Here is a 19163-nt window from a genome sequence, read left to right as displayed (position 1 = left end):
GCCTCTTTGTCAGTTGACTAATTCTAAGGCATAGACCACACAGATTGATACTCACCAATTATTATTGGCTGTGGCTCACTTTTTACTCCAACCCCTGCACTGGTACTAGCTGCAACTTCTACTCGATATTGAATACCTGGGAATAATCCACCAATTATAACAGACCGAATGGTTGCATCCACGGTTTTGTTGATATGGAATCGAGTTTCATTCCCCAAACACCAGATCTACAGAAATAGAAAGTTAGTAACAAAAGAATACGAAATTATCCTTTCTGGTAGTTATACTATTATATTTTTTTAATGGTGCCCTGTCCGTTTTCTAGGGTTGTATAACCCAAAAAAACCAAACCAATTGCTATCGAGTTGATTCCTGTTGTACACGTGCTTGCAAATGGCTTTTCTAAAGCTCATTTTCTGAAGTTTGTTTGCATATATGTGTGTTTGTGTGTATTAAAGTAATGACAATAAGGGATTCTAAAACTACACCACGTTCATTTAAATCTTACTATTGGCACTGAATGCTCATAATGAGTAATTTAGAAAACAAAACGATTCCCTTAATGCTTTTGGAAAGTGGTCTTTGGTTGCAAATGGCATTTTGGTTATGGATTAAAATACGTAATTTCCTCTCCTTAATTTATTTCTGAAGATTTATTAAGCATATAATCTATAGAGATATGGTGATTACAAGTTATAATATCTAGGTATATAGGTGTATATCTAAGTAATTTATATTTCATTTAAGAAAATATTAACTTACACAGAAGTAGTTAACAAGATTAATTTACCTAAGTTATAGATATTGACTGGGATGAAACTAAAGCCAATATTTACATTGGCAGTAATAAATCTTAATATTGATCAAAACATACATACACACATATTAGGATGCATGAGGAAAAAGTGGTGAAAAGTCTTTAAATGCTGAGAAAGGAAGAATTTTGCTTCATGTAGGAATCAAATTTTAGGGCATATTTTCTTCTGAGATACAGAAATTTGTTATTGTAAAATGTGTTCTAAAGGAATTTCACTGTGTACATGTATTTGTATTCATGTTATGTATTTTTTCATGTAAGAACACATGTGGTTTGTTTCTGAAGTGGGTAAGTTCCTGAAACTTTCTTTAAAACAATTTCTCTGAATAGTATGTTTTTGTTATTTACACTATGATACCTGTGTTCTTAATGAAGAATATTGAGATCTCACCAAAATATACACTTTGCTCCCAAACATGGAAGTCTCTAATGAGTGAGAAACTTTAAAACATACGCACAAATGCATCAATATTTATGTATAGGGTGTTTAGTCACAGATTGTACAAAAATAAATTCCTAACCTTATTAAAACATATCACACACACACACTCACACAAAACCGTAGTGGATAATTCTTTTCTTTTAAAACAGTGTGTACTAACACTTGTAAAACTTTAGGATCTATATAATAATGTTATTAAAAAAAACACTTATTCTTATATTTCTTAAGTATTTTTTATAATGTGATATTTTTTTAAATAAGTGCTTACGCACATGACATTCATTTGCTTCAGCAAGTTGATCTTTATTTCAAGAAAATTCTATTTTAAAATTGATAATTTTTTCTTTAAAATAACAATATATAATCTACAATTATATATTTTGATTGAGATTATTCAGTTTTGTTTCACATACCAATTATGAATTCCTAGATAAGAAAGGGTGTCTAGTTGTCTACTCTACCTGGTGTGTTATTGCTGGAATTCTATAAATACCTATTAGTAGCGAGAAATCATAGTTTTGAATTTTTACAAGGTTTAATGAGGTATTTTATACTTACGTATGGTCTAATCACATCACAATTAAAGTCTCATTTCATAAAGTTAGACATATTCTACATCTTAAATAAACATCACACGATGGCAATGATACAATAGCAGAGGCATACGTCATGGTTTATTGTGCTTTGCTTTATTACGCTTCATGGATATTGTGTTTTTCACAAATTGAAGGTTTGTGGCATTCCTGTGTTGAGCAAATCTATCAATGACATTTTACCAACAGCATGTGTTCACTTCATGTCTCAGTGTCACATTTTGGTAATTCTTGCAATATTTCAAATGTTTTTATTATTATATCTGTTATGGTGATCTGTGATCATTGATGTCACGATTGGAAATGTTTTGGGGTGCCACAAGCCTCATCCATATAAGACAATGAACTTAATAAATGTTGAGTGTGTTCTGACTGCTCCACCGACCAGCTGTTCCCCATTCTCTCTCCCTCTCCTCAGGCCTCTCTATTCCCTGAAACAGGACAATATCGAAATTAGGCCAGGTAAAAAAAAAAAAAAAAAAATTTTTTTTTTTTTTTTTTAATAACTCTACAATGGCCTCTAAGGGTTCAAATGAAAGGAAGAGTCACACATCTCTCACTTTAAGTCAAAAGCTAGAAGTGATTAAATTTTAGTGAGGAAGGCATGTCAGAAGCTGAGACAGGCTGAAAGCTAGGTCTCTTAGACCAGTTAGCCAAGTTGTGAATACAAAGGAAAACTTCTTGAAGGAAATTAAAAGTGCTACTCTAGTGAACACACAAACGGTAAGAAAGCAAAACAGTCTTATTTCTGATATGGAGAACGTTTTAGTGGTCTGGATAGAAGACCACCACCAGCCACAATATTCTTAAGCCAAACCCTGATCCAGAGCAAAGCCCTAAATTTCTTCAATTCTGTGAAGGCTGAGAGAGGTGAGGATGCTGCAGAAGAAAAGTCTGAAGCTAGCAGAGGCTGGTTCATAAGTTCGATGAAAGAAGCCATCTCCGTAACATAAAAGCACAAGGTAAAGCAGCCAGTGCTGCTGTGGAAGCTGCAGCAAGTGATCCAGAAGATCTAGCTGAGATAACTGATGAAGGCGACTACACTGAACAACAGATTTTCAATGTAGAGGAAACAGCCTTATATTGGGAGAAGATGCCAATCAGGACTTTCAAAGCTTGAGAGAAGTCAATGCCTGGCTTCAAGGCTTCAAAGAACAGGCTGACTCTCTTGTTAGGGGCTAATGCAGCTGATGACTTTAAGTTGAAGCCAATGCTCATTTATATTCTGAAAATCCTATAGTTATGCTAAATCCACTCTGCCTGTGCTCTATAAATGGAACAACAAAGCCTGGATGATAGCACATTTGTTTACAACACGGCTCACTGAATATTTTAAGCCCACTGTTGAGACCTACTGCTCGAAAGTAAAAAGATTTCCTTTCAAAACATTATTGCTCATCGACAATGCACCTGGTCACCCAAGAGCTCTGAGGAGATGTACAAGGAGATTGTTGTTTTCATGTCTGCTAACACAATATCCATTCTGCAGCCCGTGGATCAAGGAGTAATTTCAACTTGCAAGTTTTATTATTTAAGAAATATATAAGGCTATAGCTGCCATAGATAGTGATTCCTCTGATGGGTCTGGGCAGAGTAAATTGAAAACCTTCTGGAAAGGATTCACCATTCTCGATGCCATTAAGAACATTTGTGATTCATGGCAGGAGGTCAAAATATCAACATTAATGGAAGTTTGAAAGAAGTTGATTTCAACCCTCATGGATGACTTTGAGGGGTTCAAGACTTTAGTGCAGGAAGTAACTGTTGATGTGGTAGAAATAGCAAGAAAGCTAGAATTAGAAGCAGAGACTAAAGACATGACTGAATTGCTGGAATTTCATGATAAAACTTTAATGGATGAAGAGTTGTTTCTTACAGATGAGCAAAGAAAGTGATTTCTTGAGATGGAATCTACTCCTGGTGAAAATGTGAACATTGTTGAAATGACAACAAAGGATTCGGAGTATTGCATAAACTTCGTTGATGAAGTAGCGGCATAGTTTGAAAGGACTGACCCCAATTTTGAAAGAAGTTCTACTGTGGGTAAAAAGCTATCAAAGAACTTCACATACTACAGAGAAATCTTTCATGAAAGGAAGACTCAATCGATGTGGCAAACTTCATTGTTGGCTTACATTACGAAATTGCCCCAGCCACCCCAACCTTCAGCAACTATCACCCTGATCAGTCAGCAGCCATCAACATGGAGACAGGACCCTCCACCAGCAAAAAGATTATGACTCACTGAAGACTCAGATGATGGGTTAGCATTTTTTAGCAATAAAGTATTTTTTCATTAACGTAGGTACTTTTTTTTTGAAGACATAATGGTATGACATACTTGATAGATTATAGTATTAGCATAACTGGGAAACAGAAGAAAAATCATGTGGCTCGCTTTATTGCAATATTCATTTTATGGTGGTGGTCTGGAGCCGAACCCACAATATCTCTGAGGTATGCCTGTATGGTGTTTCTAAGTAGTAGCAAATTCACCAGCTGAAAAATGAGACATTCAACTGTTTTTATGTCAGTTTTTTCAAACTTTGTTTTTTCAATGGTTCCATTTTTTCAAATCAAATTTTATACAGAACCTCAATAAATAAAAAAAAAAAAAGCTTGTGAGTGGGAACTGATGATACCCATTCTCCTATTCCTGCCCTACCACCATACCACCCCTCCTCACTGCATCCTCCAAATCCTGAAGCACCTTCTTCTGAGAACACAATTTTAAAAACAATTGTCCTAAAAGCTCTCACAGAGAACTCCAATGACAAAGATAAAGGGCAGTTCTTGGGATGTGGGCTTCACCGCTCACCCATACCCCGTCTCTCTAAATCCCCTAGGTTCTGGAATCACTATAAAGAAACCATCTTAGCATTGTGATTTAATTGTCCAAATGAATTTGTGTTACATAGATTTGACCTTGGAGTTAGGCTCTCATCCTCTACGCATTTGTTTTATTACGTGTCATACATGGACATTATCATCCTCAAGTAAATAATCACTTTACATTTAAAAGTCCCTAAGAGGGCCATCAGAAACAAGCGTCATCCATAAGACCCTGGGATGCCTGTGGGAGCCTTTGTCTGTGAGCCTTCCCTCTTCGCCCAGGCCCTACCTTGTATTCTTGGATAATCCCATTCTGATGATCCGGAGGTGGAGGGTCCCAGGAAACACTAATGCTTGTGCTATTGTGGCTTCCAACTGTCAGCACAGTGACAGACTGTGGAGGGGCACTTGGGGCTGCAGGGGGAGCAATCAGAAGACACACAAATGGTAAGTCTTGAGGTACATTAACGCTGCTTACAGAATATGAATATAAAGACAGGATGCATGAGCTTCCAGTAGTTCTGAATTTGCATATAGTGTACAACAGCAATGCTTAAAAAAAAAAAAAAAGTCTTTAAAATATATGGGGAGATTTAAAGCAAATGCAATAGCTGTGGTAATACGTACTCTATAGTAAGTTTAACAGCAAATAGTAAATTCTAACGAGTGGGCTAAGTGCCTGAATTAATTCTCACAATAACCTCAGAAGGTAGAAACAATGCTTATCTCAGGTTTACAGATGAAGAAACAGATGGTCGCTTTAACAGACTTCAGGTCAAACAGCAAGTCAGGATTTGAACCCAGGTCTGTCTGATTCCAGAACTTTGGTTCTTTGAACTCTCATAGGTTGTCTTTCTAAAAAAAAACACTGCCATCAAAAATATTTCCAGAGGATATTTTTCCAAAATTTTACAGTAGTTCTCTCTGAATGGTGGCATTATTTACAGCTTTTTTTTTTTATTGTTTCATGTTTTATTTAATAAATTAAAATAAAAACAGCTTTCATTTTCACAAACACAGAAGGAAAATTCTTTTATTTTCATATTGGGCAAAATGATGGGCTGTGATAAATTGACCTCTAATTTAAGATTTAAAATTTATTTTATATGGATGGGCAAAAAACTCTGATGATATAAATGAAAACAGCTCGTGCTGTGTCAAATGGGAAATGAGCAGATTTTAATTTCCTACATGACTTCTTTTTCTTTACAGTTTCTCCTAAAACTAATTACAACCACAAGGAGAAAAGATGAGTGAGAAGCTATTTCTGATTTTAGATTGCAGCATCTCCAATACAGTGCATCTGAGAGCTGGAAATAGTAATTTTTCAGGAAGAAAAAAATTCTTAGTGAATCTCTAGATTTAAACCAAATGCAGGAAAAGCAAACTCAGAAGACTATATAAAATCCTCCCTGACAGTTCGAATATCAAAGAATTTTGTAGAATTAAGGGATTTCCATAGGAAAGGCTCGATGCTTTAAAACTAGACACAGTTTAGTCCTTTAAAAATATGTAAAATGGAATCCTAAGAGAGATTTTAAAAGCCTGTCAGTAAGGATTCCCATGTTTGGTGAATTTGCCATAATGACACATTTCCTTGAGGTCTGGCCATATTTGCACTGAGATGGGACACACAGAGAGACGTGTTAACACAATACAGCTCTTCACTCTTCCTCTGTGTGATAATATTGCTCCAATACAGCATGATGACATGAATTCCACCACTTGTCTACCAGCTCTGCAGTATTTAAGTAGACCACTTTGAAAAATACCACTTTTCAAAACTGGTTTCTCATTTGCCTGGCTGCTGGCTTGGAGAGCACCATGCTTGCTTCCTGACAGGTCAATTATTCCACCACTCCGCTTCTTTCTACAGATGTGAAAGCACCCAAAGTCCTGCTCATCATCCCCAGATACAGGGCCAGCTGAGTTCCAATCGTTACCTTCGCAAGGCCACAGAAATACGAGAGGAATACATACTGGATGGCGACCAACGTCCAACGTCTGATCCAGAGGAAGAGTCTGAGTACAGTGAAGTTGAATTTGGAAGTATGCTTCAAATGTAGCCTTCTATACTAAATGTATCCATTCTACTTATTAGCACTATAATTTTGCAGCATAAAGTAAAATTAAATGGTGAATAAAGAACTATTATTAATTTTTGATAATTTTCTCCGATTCTTCATATACCCTAAAAATAGCCTAATGATGCCTTTGAAAATATTAACTTCTGCCCATGCCAGTAAACTGTAAACCATGTCAAGATAATACTTTTTAAGAAACATATACTTTAAAAGCTCTTTGGTCAAACAGGGACAAGTACATGTCAGTATGAGAAATCTACATACTTTTTTTTAATACTACTTTTACATCATTTTATATGTTTAGAGAAAAGTCTTTTTATAGGAGTTATGCAGAAAAGTGGGGGGGTTTATGGTATTTGGCATCTGACTTTGGTTCCTCTCATGGTGCCATGTATTATAAGCCTCTCCTTTACGGAAGAAGACACTAGGAAATGGACTGATTGAAGCCTACATTATTTCATGGCCATGATATTTTAAAGTATCATAGCCCAGAAAGTCCCAAAGGAGATGGGGGGAAAAATTTCACTAAGAAGAAAAACATTGCAAATATGCAAGTGGCCTTCTGGGTTAGAAATTATGGGTCAGGCTGGCAGAATCCACTGAGAAATTCTCTGTGGGCCTACAAAAGAAAATGTCACACTTGACAATATGAAAGAAAGAGAAATCACATGAATAGCCTATGTTCTTGTGTTTCCTGTAGCCAGTCATCTAATGAAGCTAAATGACCTAAAAGTCACATAAAAAATATTGGAAAATATTATAATTAAATTCTAATTTACAGACAAACATAAGATTTGGGACAAATGTCTACCTGAGAAAAATCCAAATTATTTGAATGTCTTTATTTTATTTTTTGGGGCTGTTACAGTATTCTACAGTTTTCTCAGAATAAAATGAGAAAATGACACTTCCAAAGTTCATTCTTAGATTATCTCATTCCACTCTTCTAAGAAAATTATAAGCTAGTATTGCAATAGAAGTTGATTTGATGATGGTATTGTTTGGTTTATGCTAGAAATCTGAACACTGACCTTCTTCAGTAGTACGGACTGTTTTAGATTCACTATCCATTCCTTGGAACTCATTAAAATACGGTCGAACTTTAATTTCATAAGTCACTCCCTTTTTTAGATTGACTAAAACAGCATTTCTTTCAGTTGGGACTTTGGCATCTAAATTCTGCCATGTCGTTGTAGCCTGGAGGCCGGAAGTCTGACGATACATAATCCGGTAGCCTTGAATAAACTGGGGCTGGCGATCCACCTGAAAGACACCAAAGAACATCTGAAACCAACTGGAAATATTTCAGACATAATATTGGATCCATCCTCTTTTCTCTTGCCCCTATTTCAGTCCTCATTAACTACCATCCAAGTGGCTTTCTGGCTTTCTAATTTATCTTCCTGTTTGTGATATCCGATTCTAACTCCGAGTTCATATTGCCCCAAAGCTATTTCCAAACCAGAGTGGAACATATCTGTCCTTCTCCTGTTTAAAATATCCCGCAGTATCCAAGATACCTACATAACTGATTCAAATTCCTAGGTCTAGTCTTGCCAATCCCTAAATTTATTTTTCATCTTTACTGTCCATTCATCACTTTGTCATACTGTGGTAGCTTGCTTGTTGCTGTGATGCTGGAAGCTACACCACCAGTATTTCATATATGAGCTGAGTCACCCGTGTTAGACAGGTTTCACTGGTGCTCTCAGACTAAGACACACTAGGAAGAAAGGCCTGGTGATCTAATTCTTAAAATTAGGCAATGAAAACCTTATGCATCACAACAGAACAATGTCTGACTTGCTTGCTTTGGACACATCATCAGGAGGAATCTATCACTAGAGGAGGACATCAGGTTTGGTGAAGTAGAGGGCCAGTGAGGTCAAGGGAGACCCTGGGTGAGATGGATCGGCACAATAGATGCAACGATGAATTCAAACATGCTGGCAATCATGAGGATGATGCAGGACTAAGCTGCATTTTGTTTTGCCGTACATAAGGTCACCATGAATCGGACTCAATGACAAAAATTCGTTTGTCTGTCTGTCTGTCTGCCTATCTATCTATTTCAGACCTGCTTTCTTTTTCCCTGTGCTCAACAATTATATGCAATGTGCGTTTTGCCAGGAATCTCCATTCTTATCCCTTGTCTAATCAATAATAACTTTACTCCCTCAAAACAGGTTTTTTGACTTCCTATTAATAGGTGTGGAAACTCTGGTAGCGCAGTGGTTAAGTGCTATGGCTGCTAACCAAGAGGTCGGCAGTTCAAATCTGCCAGGCACTCCTTGGAAACTCCATGGGGCAGTTCTACGCAGTCCTATAGGGTCGCTATGAGTTGGAATCGACTCGACAGCAGTGGGTTTGGTTTTGGTTGGTTTATTAATAGGTGTCAGGAATTTTGATGAGATCTAGGGATAAAATGGGGAATTAAAATAGAGTCAGTGTCTGCCCTCATGGTGCTTAGAATACAGGCTGAAGGTGGCCCTTATCCAATAATCCTCCAAACCGTGGTCAAGCTAAAATCATAGCAAAAAAACAAGCAAACGTTAAGATCAATGTACAAGCAGCAAGTGACTAAGGAAAGGCAGATACAGTTTCCCTGAAGAAATAACCAGAACAGAGATGTGCAAGAAGAGTAGGATTTATGCAGGAGGGAGAAGAATAGGGACACCATGTATGAAATCCTCGTGGCTGGAGAAGCATATCAGAGAGATTAAAAGTTATGGAGCTGGAGCATATATTTAAATGCACACGAAACATTTACACTCATTAACAAATATTAAATGAAAGACTTTTATTAATTTGACAGCCTCTGGCTCCTTCAATAATCACATGATTGATATAATTTGACAACTTCATTGATCTCTTCATTTATTTATGGTACAGTTAATAAGCAACTTGAGTTAACAAAGATCTGAGATTTAGAATCTAAAACTGGTATCAAATCGAGCTAATGGGCAAATGTCGTGTTATCTATATTTTTACAACAATAAAAAAAGCAGAAAAGAGAACTTTTGAACAGTATTTTTGTTCACTTTTGTAAGAATTATATAAAGATCAAATACATATAAACATGAGATTAAAAGGAACACTTTGTTGGAGCTGTACTATAAGGAAGCAGTCTTTGTTGGAGTTGTGCTGCTGCTGCTTCTTCAGAGGGCAAAGGGTTTTTAGATTTTTAAATAATGTTTAGAGCCTTGCCATGCTTCTAGAAATGCTTGATTTAAACATAAATTACCACAGCACCGTCTCAAATTAATATGCTATTTCATAGTTTAATAGCTATGTTCTAAGAAGTCTTTAACTTGACATATTTCACTGTCAAATAACGAGTAAAGATTAATGGAGAAAAGATTGAATACCCTCATTTCGGGAAGACTGAGGAGAAATGGGAATTAGAGAATGTGATGATGGAGATGGCTATTTCAGCTTTTAAAAAATATCTTATTGTCAGCATATTACATAAAAGAAGTATTTCTTATAAATCAACTTCTAACATTTCTTCTTTAGTTATACCATTGTTATATATCTTTTTTTTTTAATATAAAGGCAACAAATCAATGAATGCTAACTTAAAATATTAGCTTTAAAAAAGTTAAAAATTCTGAACTTCAATAAAAATACGGTAGCACAAAGGACCATTTTTCTCCATTTGGTGTGGCCAAGCTAGAAACTTCCATGAAGTTGGTCAAGAATGAATATGTGTCTTTCTATAGATAGATAATTTCAATTTCCCAGCTGAGCCTCAACAAGTAAGGCTTTCTTTGTCCACCTGATAGTTTTCTAACCCTCAGAGATTTTCTGGAATTAGTGCTTCGCTTGTGTGAGTGTATGTGAAGAAAAAGTAAGCCCAGATCTGATGCGAAGCTTATGGTCTTTGAATTATCAGCCCCACTACCAGTTTGTCTCTATGCCCACTAGCATATTCTTTGAAAAGGAGTTGGTCTGACATTCCAAAACAAAGTAACCAAGAAGCAAAAAAGTTAAATTTCTGAGAACCAAAGAGAGATGCCTTTCATCAAAACTGTCAATGCTCAGAAAAATCTTTGCAGCATGGGTTAAAACAACATGAAGCTTGCAGTTTACAAACTTCTCTGCATTCACTTTAAGGGAATTTATACACTGAAAGAAAGACATAACTCACAGTAATAGCTTGTTAATACTGAAAGAAGCAAGCTGTGTTTTTAAGAAGAACATTAAGCAGCTGTTTCCAGATGAAGGGAGTCTGTAAATCTGGGTAAATTGGTTTTATCCATGTTTGGTTTTCATTAATTAAGTGTTTTAGGGACCTTATGAAGCTAATGTTTACTACACAACATTGCCTTGTTCAGTTCAGCATACCCGGCCTTTAACCAGCTTATAATAATAACCTACTTAATAGCTAAATAGTTTAACTTGAAACTTGAATTGGTGCAGTTACCATACATTTTTTAGGGAGGAAACTTGTTGTTACAGGTGGAAGCAAAAAAATGGACATGTGGAACTTTACCTTTAAAAAAAATAGATGGGATTTTTATTGGCTGTGCATTCATCCGACACCACCTGACTTTTGGAGCTCATTTTGACAAGTCCTCATTTTCAAGTTAAACCATACGCTCGTTACTCATATCAACATTCTGATTATAAGAAGGGGGATTTTGAGATAGAGTTGATCACAGTGAAAGTTAGGCTACACATCCACAGCATTATAGGACTTTTTTAAAACAGGTATTTTTCTGACAGGTGAATAAGACCTCTCATAACAAAAAGGCGAAATGATGAAAAGGGCTTCAAGCTTCCAGCCATAAAGTCTTAATTTGAATTATAGTTCAGACTCTTATAGTTTCTGAGCCTCAGTTTACTCAATTTCTCAAACAATACCTCTATTTTAAGGACACAGAAACGAAGAAATGAGCTCATGTAAACGAAAGCACTGTGTAAACTTCAGAGAGACACAAGTTTAAAGTATTTTTTAGAAAAAAAACAAAACAGTTGCTATTAAGTCATGTGTGGCAATGTAGAACTGTATTGATAGGGTTTTCCAGACTGTGGCCTTTGAAGGGCTGTACTAAGAAAAAAAAAAAAAAACTACACATGGACCTCAAACAAAGTTTTCATTAAATTTTTAAATGAGATGCTTAACATCTCACTTTTCAATTAAAAAAAAAAAAAAAACTAAACTACAAACTCAACATGAATTTTCTTCAGTGAGCTTAGGCTGCTTAGTGACCTATCTGGTTTTAGCTGAGCTCTGAAATTCTACTTCCCAAAAAAAAAAAAAAGCACTCTTCAATTCCAGTGGCTGTGATGCTTAAGGGCAAAGAGTCTGTTATTCTTTTTGTCCTTGAAACAAAAAGGAGGAAAAAAAAAAAAAAAAAACCTCTAAGAATAATCATTTTTCAGCAGGGGATTTATTGCTATTTTCCTTTGTAGAACAGCCATATTCTTATCATGTTTGCCTACCCTCATTAAGAGACTAGTAGTTTTTCGAAAGTAGTCTCTTACTTCTACCTTCATTGCCTCAAGATTAACTTTAGGGGGCATGTGGATGGTCTTTCCAGTACAAACATCATATTGTGTATTTGGTAACTGAAATCTGCCAAACTTAGGTAAACAATCTCACCTGTTGAAATCTAAACACAAGAAATGGGAAATACATTTCTTTCTCCCCCCTCCAATATTAATAATGTGATGATTTTAAATGCATAAATTTTACTAGTTAAAGATGTTACATGAAAATAAAATATTTAGTTACACTTTCTTTGGCACCCTACCCAACCCCCACTCTGACTTATTTCCAAAAAATTTATTATTGTTAGGTGCCATTGAATCAGTTCCAACTCATAGAAACTTTATGTATAACAGAACAAAATGCTGTTTGGTCCTGTGCCATCCTTACAAAAGTAGGTGTTTTTGAGCCCATTGCTACAGTCACTGTGGCAATCAATCTCACTGAGGGTCTTCCTATTTTTCACTGATTTTCTATAATACCAAACATGATTTTCTTCTCCAAGGACTGGTCTCTCCTGACAATATGTCCAAAGAACGTGAGATGAAGTCTTGTCATCCTCACTCCTAAGGAGATTTGTTTGTTCTTCTGGCAGTGTGTTATATTAAATATTCTTTGAAAACACTATAATTCAAACGTGTCAATTCTTTTTTGGTCTTCCTTTTCCATTGCCCAGTTTTCACATGCATATGAAGCAACTGAGAAGGCCATGGCTTGGGTCAGGTGCACCTTAGTATCAAAGTGACATTTTTGCTTTTTAACACTTTAAAGAGGTCTTTTGCAGCAGATGTGTCCAGTGCAGTATGCCATTTGATTTCTTGACTGCTGATTCCATGGGCGTTGATTGTGGATTCAAGTAATAATGAAATCCTTGAAGACTTAAAAATTTTATCCATTCATCATGTGGTTGCTTATTGGTCCAATTGTGAGGATTTTTGTTTTTTTTATGTTAAGGTGTAATCCATACTGAAAGCTGTAATCTGTGATCTTCATCAGTAAGTGCTTCAAGTCCTCTTCACTTTCAGCAAGCAAGGTTGTGTTATCTGGATATTGCAGGTTGTTAATCAGTCTTCCTCCAATCCTGATGCCAATTCTTCTTCATATAGTCCAGCTTCTCGGATTATTTGCTCAGCATACAGACTGAATAAGTATGGTGAAAGGAAACAACTCTGGTGCATACCATTTCTGATTTTAAATCACACAATACCCTCTTGGTCTATATAAAGATTCCACATGAGTATAATTAAGTGTTCTGGAATTCCCTTTGCAATGTTATCCATTATTTGTGATGATCCACACAGTCGAATGCCTTCCCGTAGTCAATAAAACACAGGCAAGCATCATTCTGGTATTCTCTACTTTTAGTCAAGATTCATCTGACAACAGCAATGTTCCACATTCCAAGTCCTTTTGTAAATCTATCTTGAATTTCTGGCAGTTGCCTTTGATGTACTGCTGCAGCTGTTTTTGAATTATCTTCAGTAAAATTTTACTTACATGTGATATTAATGACATTGTTCAATAATTTCTGCATTCTATTGGATTACCTTTCTTTGGAATGGGCATGGACATGGATCTCTTCCAGTCAGTTGGCCAAGTAACTGTCTTCCAAATTTTTTGAAATAGACAAGTGAGAACTTCTAGTGTTGCATGTTTGTTGAAGCATATTAATTGATATTCCATCAATTCCCGGAGGCTTATTTTTCACAAATGCTTTCAGTACAGCTTGGACATCCTCCTTCAGTATCACCAGTTCTTGGTCATATGCTACCTACTGAAATGGTTGAATGTCAACTAATTTTTTTTGGTACAGTGACTCTGTGTATTCCTTCCACCTTCTTTTGATAATTCCTGCACCATTTAATTTTTTGCCCATAGAATCAATATTTCAATGTGAGGCTTGAATTTTTTTCTTCAGTTCTTTCAGCTTCAGAAATGCTGAGCCTGTTCTTTACTGTTGGTTTTCTAATTCCAGGTCTTTGCACATTTTATCCTAATATTTTACTTTGTATTCTCAAGCCACTCTTTAAAACCTTCTGTTCATCTCTTTTAAATTATCATTTCTTCCATTCGCTTTAGCTCCTCTATGTTCAAGAACAAGTTTCAGAGTCTCTTCTGACACCAATTTTGGTCAATCTTTCCTGTCTTTCTCTTTAATGATTTTTTGCTTTCTTCATGTATAATGTCCTCGATGCCATCCCACAACTCTTCTGGCCTTCAGGCATGAGTGTTCAGTGTGTCAAATCTATTCTTCAGATGGTCTCTAAATTCAAGCATGATATAGCCAAGGTCATACTTTGGCTCTTGTGGACTTGTTTTAATTTTCTTCAGTTTCAACTTGAACTTGGATTTGAGTAATTGGTAATCTGAACTGCAGTTGGCCCCTGGCCTTGTTCTGACTGATGATATTAAGTTTTTCTATTGTCTCTTTCCAAAGATGTAGTCAATCTGAGTCCTGTGTTTCCATCGAGTGAAGTTCATATGTATAGTCGTCACTTACGTTGTTGAAAAATGTATTTTTGATGAATAAGTCATTGGTCTTGCAGAAGTATTTCATGCAATCTCCCACATCATTCCTATCACCAAGACCGTATTTTACAACTACTGATTCTTCTTCTTTGTTTTCAACTTCCACATTACAATCTCCAGTAATTATCAATACATTTTGATTGCAGGTTTGATCAATTTCAGATTGAAGAAGTTGGTAAAAATCTTCAATTTCTTCATCTTTGGCATTAGTGGTTGGTGTGCAAATTTGAATAACAGTCATATTTACTGGTCTTCCTTGTAGGCGTATGGATATTATCCTATCACTGACAGCCTTGTGCTTTAGGATAGATCTTGAAATGTTCTTACTGACTATAAATGCAACACCATTTCTCTTTGATTTGTCATTCCTAGCATAGTAAACCATAGGATTTTCTGACATGCAGCTCACTAATGCCTAGGATATTGATCTTCAAGTGTTCCATTTAATTTTTGACTACTTCCAATTTTCCTAGACTCATACTTTGTATATTCCAAATTCCAATTATTAATGGATGCTCACAGCTGTTTCTTCTCATTTTGAGTCGTGCCGCGTCAGCAAATAAAGTCCTGAATTCTCTACTCCATCCACATGATTAAGGTTGACTCTATCTTGAGGAGTCAGCTCTTCCCCAGTTGTGTTTTAAGTGCCTTCCACCTGAGGTGCTCATTTTTCCAACACTATATTCAATGTTCTGCTGCTATCCATCAGGTTTTCCTTGGGTAATCTTTAACTAGATTTCCTGGTCCTTCTTCCCAGTTTGTCTTAGTTTGGAAGCTCTGTTGAAACCTGTTCCCCATGGGTGACTCCGCTGGTATTTTTAATACCAGTGGCATAGCTTCCAACATCACAGCAACATGCCAGCCACCACAGTACGGCAAACAGACAGATGGTGTTCTACATATTTATTTCTCTCAAATACACACATTATCACATGTGTAACTACAAACTCCTGAGAAACAATATTCTGGGATATAATTGAAACCTTTCTTATTTTTGAAGCTAAATAAAAACCAGAAAGTAAGAAAATGAATGATTTGATCCTTCAAAAGATAGTTATTAAAAAGGGATTTCATAATAGACATTCTGCTGCTCTGAAAAAAGAAAGGAAAAATGTGGAGTTTCAGAAGTCACAGCACAGGAAGGAGATAGCTATTAAAATTAGTAGTGACAAGCATCTTGGGATATAGAGTTGAATACGACAAAGGCCCCTTCTAGGAAGAACTCTCAGTCTACTGACATGGAATTTTCATGTAATTTGATTGACTCTTTTAAACTCACTGACTTTTAAAGTAATTAACTTCATAAAACACAATGTCTTACACAAAAAATTCCCATAGTTAGAAGGAGCAACCCTTTCATGACCATTGGGATTAACAGTTGCCCACCAACATTTCCCACTCCTAAGGTTTATTGGGGAACTTCTTTCCTACTGACAGTACATACAGCTTTTAGGAGGGTGCCTGCATAACAGTTTGAAACATATGTCCCTGTGGACTCTGGGGAGACACTGGGAGTATAATTTGTGGGACACCACATGTCCCTCAGATCTATAAGGGTAGGCTTGTGGGGTGAGGCAAGAAAAATAAAAATTCTTAGCACCTACTAAAAATTCAGATGTACTCAGTGACTCAGCATGCTTCCATTAATGAAAGCACATGGTTATCAACAGAAAATTCAAAGCAGAAAATAATTGCTATATATTGTTTTTACCTCAGTGGCCAGTGTCTGAACAAAAACATTTTGCATTTTGAAATAACAGTGGTCAGGCTAACATATTTAATAATGCATGGCACTTGAGTATTTGTAGTATATAGTAAAATGTCACTTTATTTCTTAAATCTATCTAATTCAACTACATGTGAAAATAATTATCAAAATTACATACAAGTTTTGCTGCTGCTCTATAAGATTCAGCGTACTTAAAAGACATAATGGTAGTTGATTTAAAATCAGAAGTTAACTTCATCAAAAATGTTTGTGTTTCAAAGGACACAATCAGAAAAGTAGAAAAACAACCCATGGACTAGGAGAACATATTTTCAAAGCATATATCCAATAAGGAAATTGTATCCAGAATATATAAAGAATTCTTACAGCTCAATAATAAGACAGATAACTGAATTTTAAAACGGGCAAAAAATGTGAGTAGACATTTCTCTAAAGAAGATACTCAAATGAACAATAAGCACATAAGAAGATGCACAATACTACCAGCCATTAACAAAATGCCAATCAAAGCCAAAATGAGATATCGCTTCACACCCACTAGAATGGCTATAATCAAAAAGACAAGCAATAACAAGTGTCTGTGAGGATGTGGGTAAGATGGAACCTTTGAACATTTCTGGTGGGAATGTAAAATGGTACATTCTCTTTGAAAAACATTGTGGCAGTTCCCCAAAATGTTAAAGAATTACCACACGGTCCTAGATATAGACCCAAGAGAAATGAAAACACATCTCCATATAGAAACGTGTACATGACTGTTAATTATAGCCAAAAAGTAGAAACAACCCAATGTGCATTAATTAATGAACAGATAAACAGAATGTGATGTAGCCATACAACGGAATACTATTTTGACATAAAATACAATGACTTTGAGTCTTACACAAATAATTCCGTATTTAGAAGGACCAAAGCTTTAATGACCACTGGGATAGACTCCAATGTGGAAAGACTTCAGAAACATTATGCTGAGTAACAGAAGTCACACACAAAAGATTCCACATTGTATTCCAGTTATGTGAAAGGCCCAGAATAGGCAAATCTATAGAGACAGAGTAGATCAGTGGCTGTACAAGGCAAGGGTACGGGAAATGGAGACTGATTGCTAATGGGCATGAGGTTTCATTTTAGGGTGATGAAAATGTTCTAAATAGAGATTATGGTGACGGTTGCAGAACTATATAAATACAGTAAAAAAAAAACCAGAATTGTGCAATTTTATCTATGATATGTTAATCATATCTTAATAAGGCTATTAAAAATTCAGAAAGCAGAACATGTCATGCTTATATCATGGTCTCTTACTCTATTGAATATTTTTCTTGTCATTGATTACATAGTGATTTAAAATGGTAAGAGTTTTTATTTTTTAATTTTTTGGGGGGATATTTTTCTTAAAAAATAGAAGAAACTATTATCTACATAGCCTTTGAAAACTTACCGTCCAAGTGACTTGAACCGTGGTGGGCGTCAATACAACCGGAGTATGAAGACGGACGCTAACATCTCCTAACTCTTTCTGTACTTGTCTATGGTCCACTCCTTGTGCTGGTGGGCTGATATCTGCAGGGAGATAGCATTCCAATTTTTAAAAATTCATAACAAAATTCTAATTTATTTTACATAAGCCAGTATTATACCATTAGAAATAATTACAGGGGAAAAAAAAACTTTGTGATAAATACATTTAAGGATCATTTTACTTAATATATATATGTGTGTGTATATATATATAGTGTATGTGTGTATAATGCTAGGATATAATTCGAAAGATGATATTTATCTTCACTGAAAAATATATTCACAAAAGAGTATAACCTCTCACTTCTATTCACACACACACAAATTGCTGTGAAAGATCTGAAAACAGGCATTATTTCCTTAATAAAGGATAAAGTATGTGCTGTAAAACTTCTCTAAAGAGATTATTTTCTTATACAAAAAAAAGTTGCTGTCAGGTCAATTTTGACTCACAATGACCCTATAGGACAGAGTAGAACTGCCCCCGTAGGATTTCGGAGGCTGTGAATCTTTAAAGAAGCACACTGCCACATCCTTCTCCTGTGGAGCAGCTGGCAGGTTTGAACCACCGACTCTTCAGTTAGCAGTCAAGTGCTTAACCACTACCCCACCAGGGCTCCTCTTATTATTATAATTTTTTTTAATAGATGCTGGCATTTCCCCTTATTGAAGAATTTTCCCAAGTAGGAAATGGGGATATATTTGAAATCTGCTGTTCAGGAATTTGTCCAGTCCCTTGTCTGACTAGTACATATGTTTTCTTGCTCCTGGACCTGTTTCAGTCTGGGAGCATAGTGGGGAAAGAAATCAGGGGAGCCCTGGGGGAGCTAATCATGTCATTAAAGCTAAACAGAGTGAGGGAGTGAAGGAAAAGAGTCTTTCAACTTCAGAAAAGTACATTTTATTGAAACATTTAAAATAATAATAAAATGTGCTAAAGTAATAAATTCTGAGCAGTACTCCCATACCTGACACAGGGTAATGAAGCTGCTTTTGGGCAATGGGGAACGGATGGAGAAGGGAAAAAAATGGGGAGGTCAGCCTTACCTTGCTATGCTCCTATTCACCATTCGGTTAAATACTACCCTATCACTCTGTGCAATGGTTTATATTCAACGTACC

At 35.9% G+C, this 19163-nt stretch overlaps 1 protein-coding gene across 14 annotated transcripts in view; it reads right to left on the bottom strand.

The window, feature by feature from the left end:
* ROBO2 (roundabout guidance receptor 2) overlaps positions 1–19163 on the bottom strand; it is a 652610-nt gene that overhangs the window by 80126 nt on the left and 553321 nt on the right. For all 14 annotated transcript variants that reach the window (XM_049858165.1, XM_049858166.1, XM_049858169.1 and 11 more), the window contains 4 exons: positions 17962–18083; positions 7800–8031; positions 4974–5098; positions 56–227 (listed from right to left, as the gene is read on the bottom strand). In XM_049858165.1, the coding sequence (XP_049714122.1) occupies positions 56–227; positions 4974–5098; positions 7800–8031; positions 17962–18083 (651 nt within the window). The remainder of the gene's footprint in view (positions 1–55; positions 228–4973; positions 5099–7799; positions 8032–17961; positions 18084–19163) is intronic.

This window comes from Elephas maximus, chromosome 18 (assembly GCF_024166365.1).
Source record: "Elephas maximus indicus isolate mEleMax1 chromosome 18, mEleMax1 primary haplotype, whole genome shotgun sequence".
Classification (NCBI taxonomy): Eukaryota; Metazoa; Chordata; class Mammalia; order Proboscidea; family Elephantidae; genus Elephas; species Elephas maximus.
This window is presented reverse-complemented; position numbering and strand designations above follow the sequence as displayed.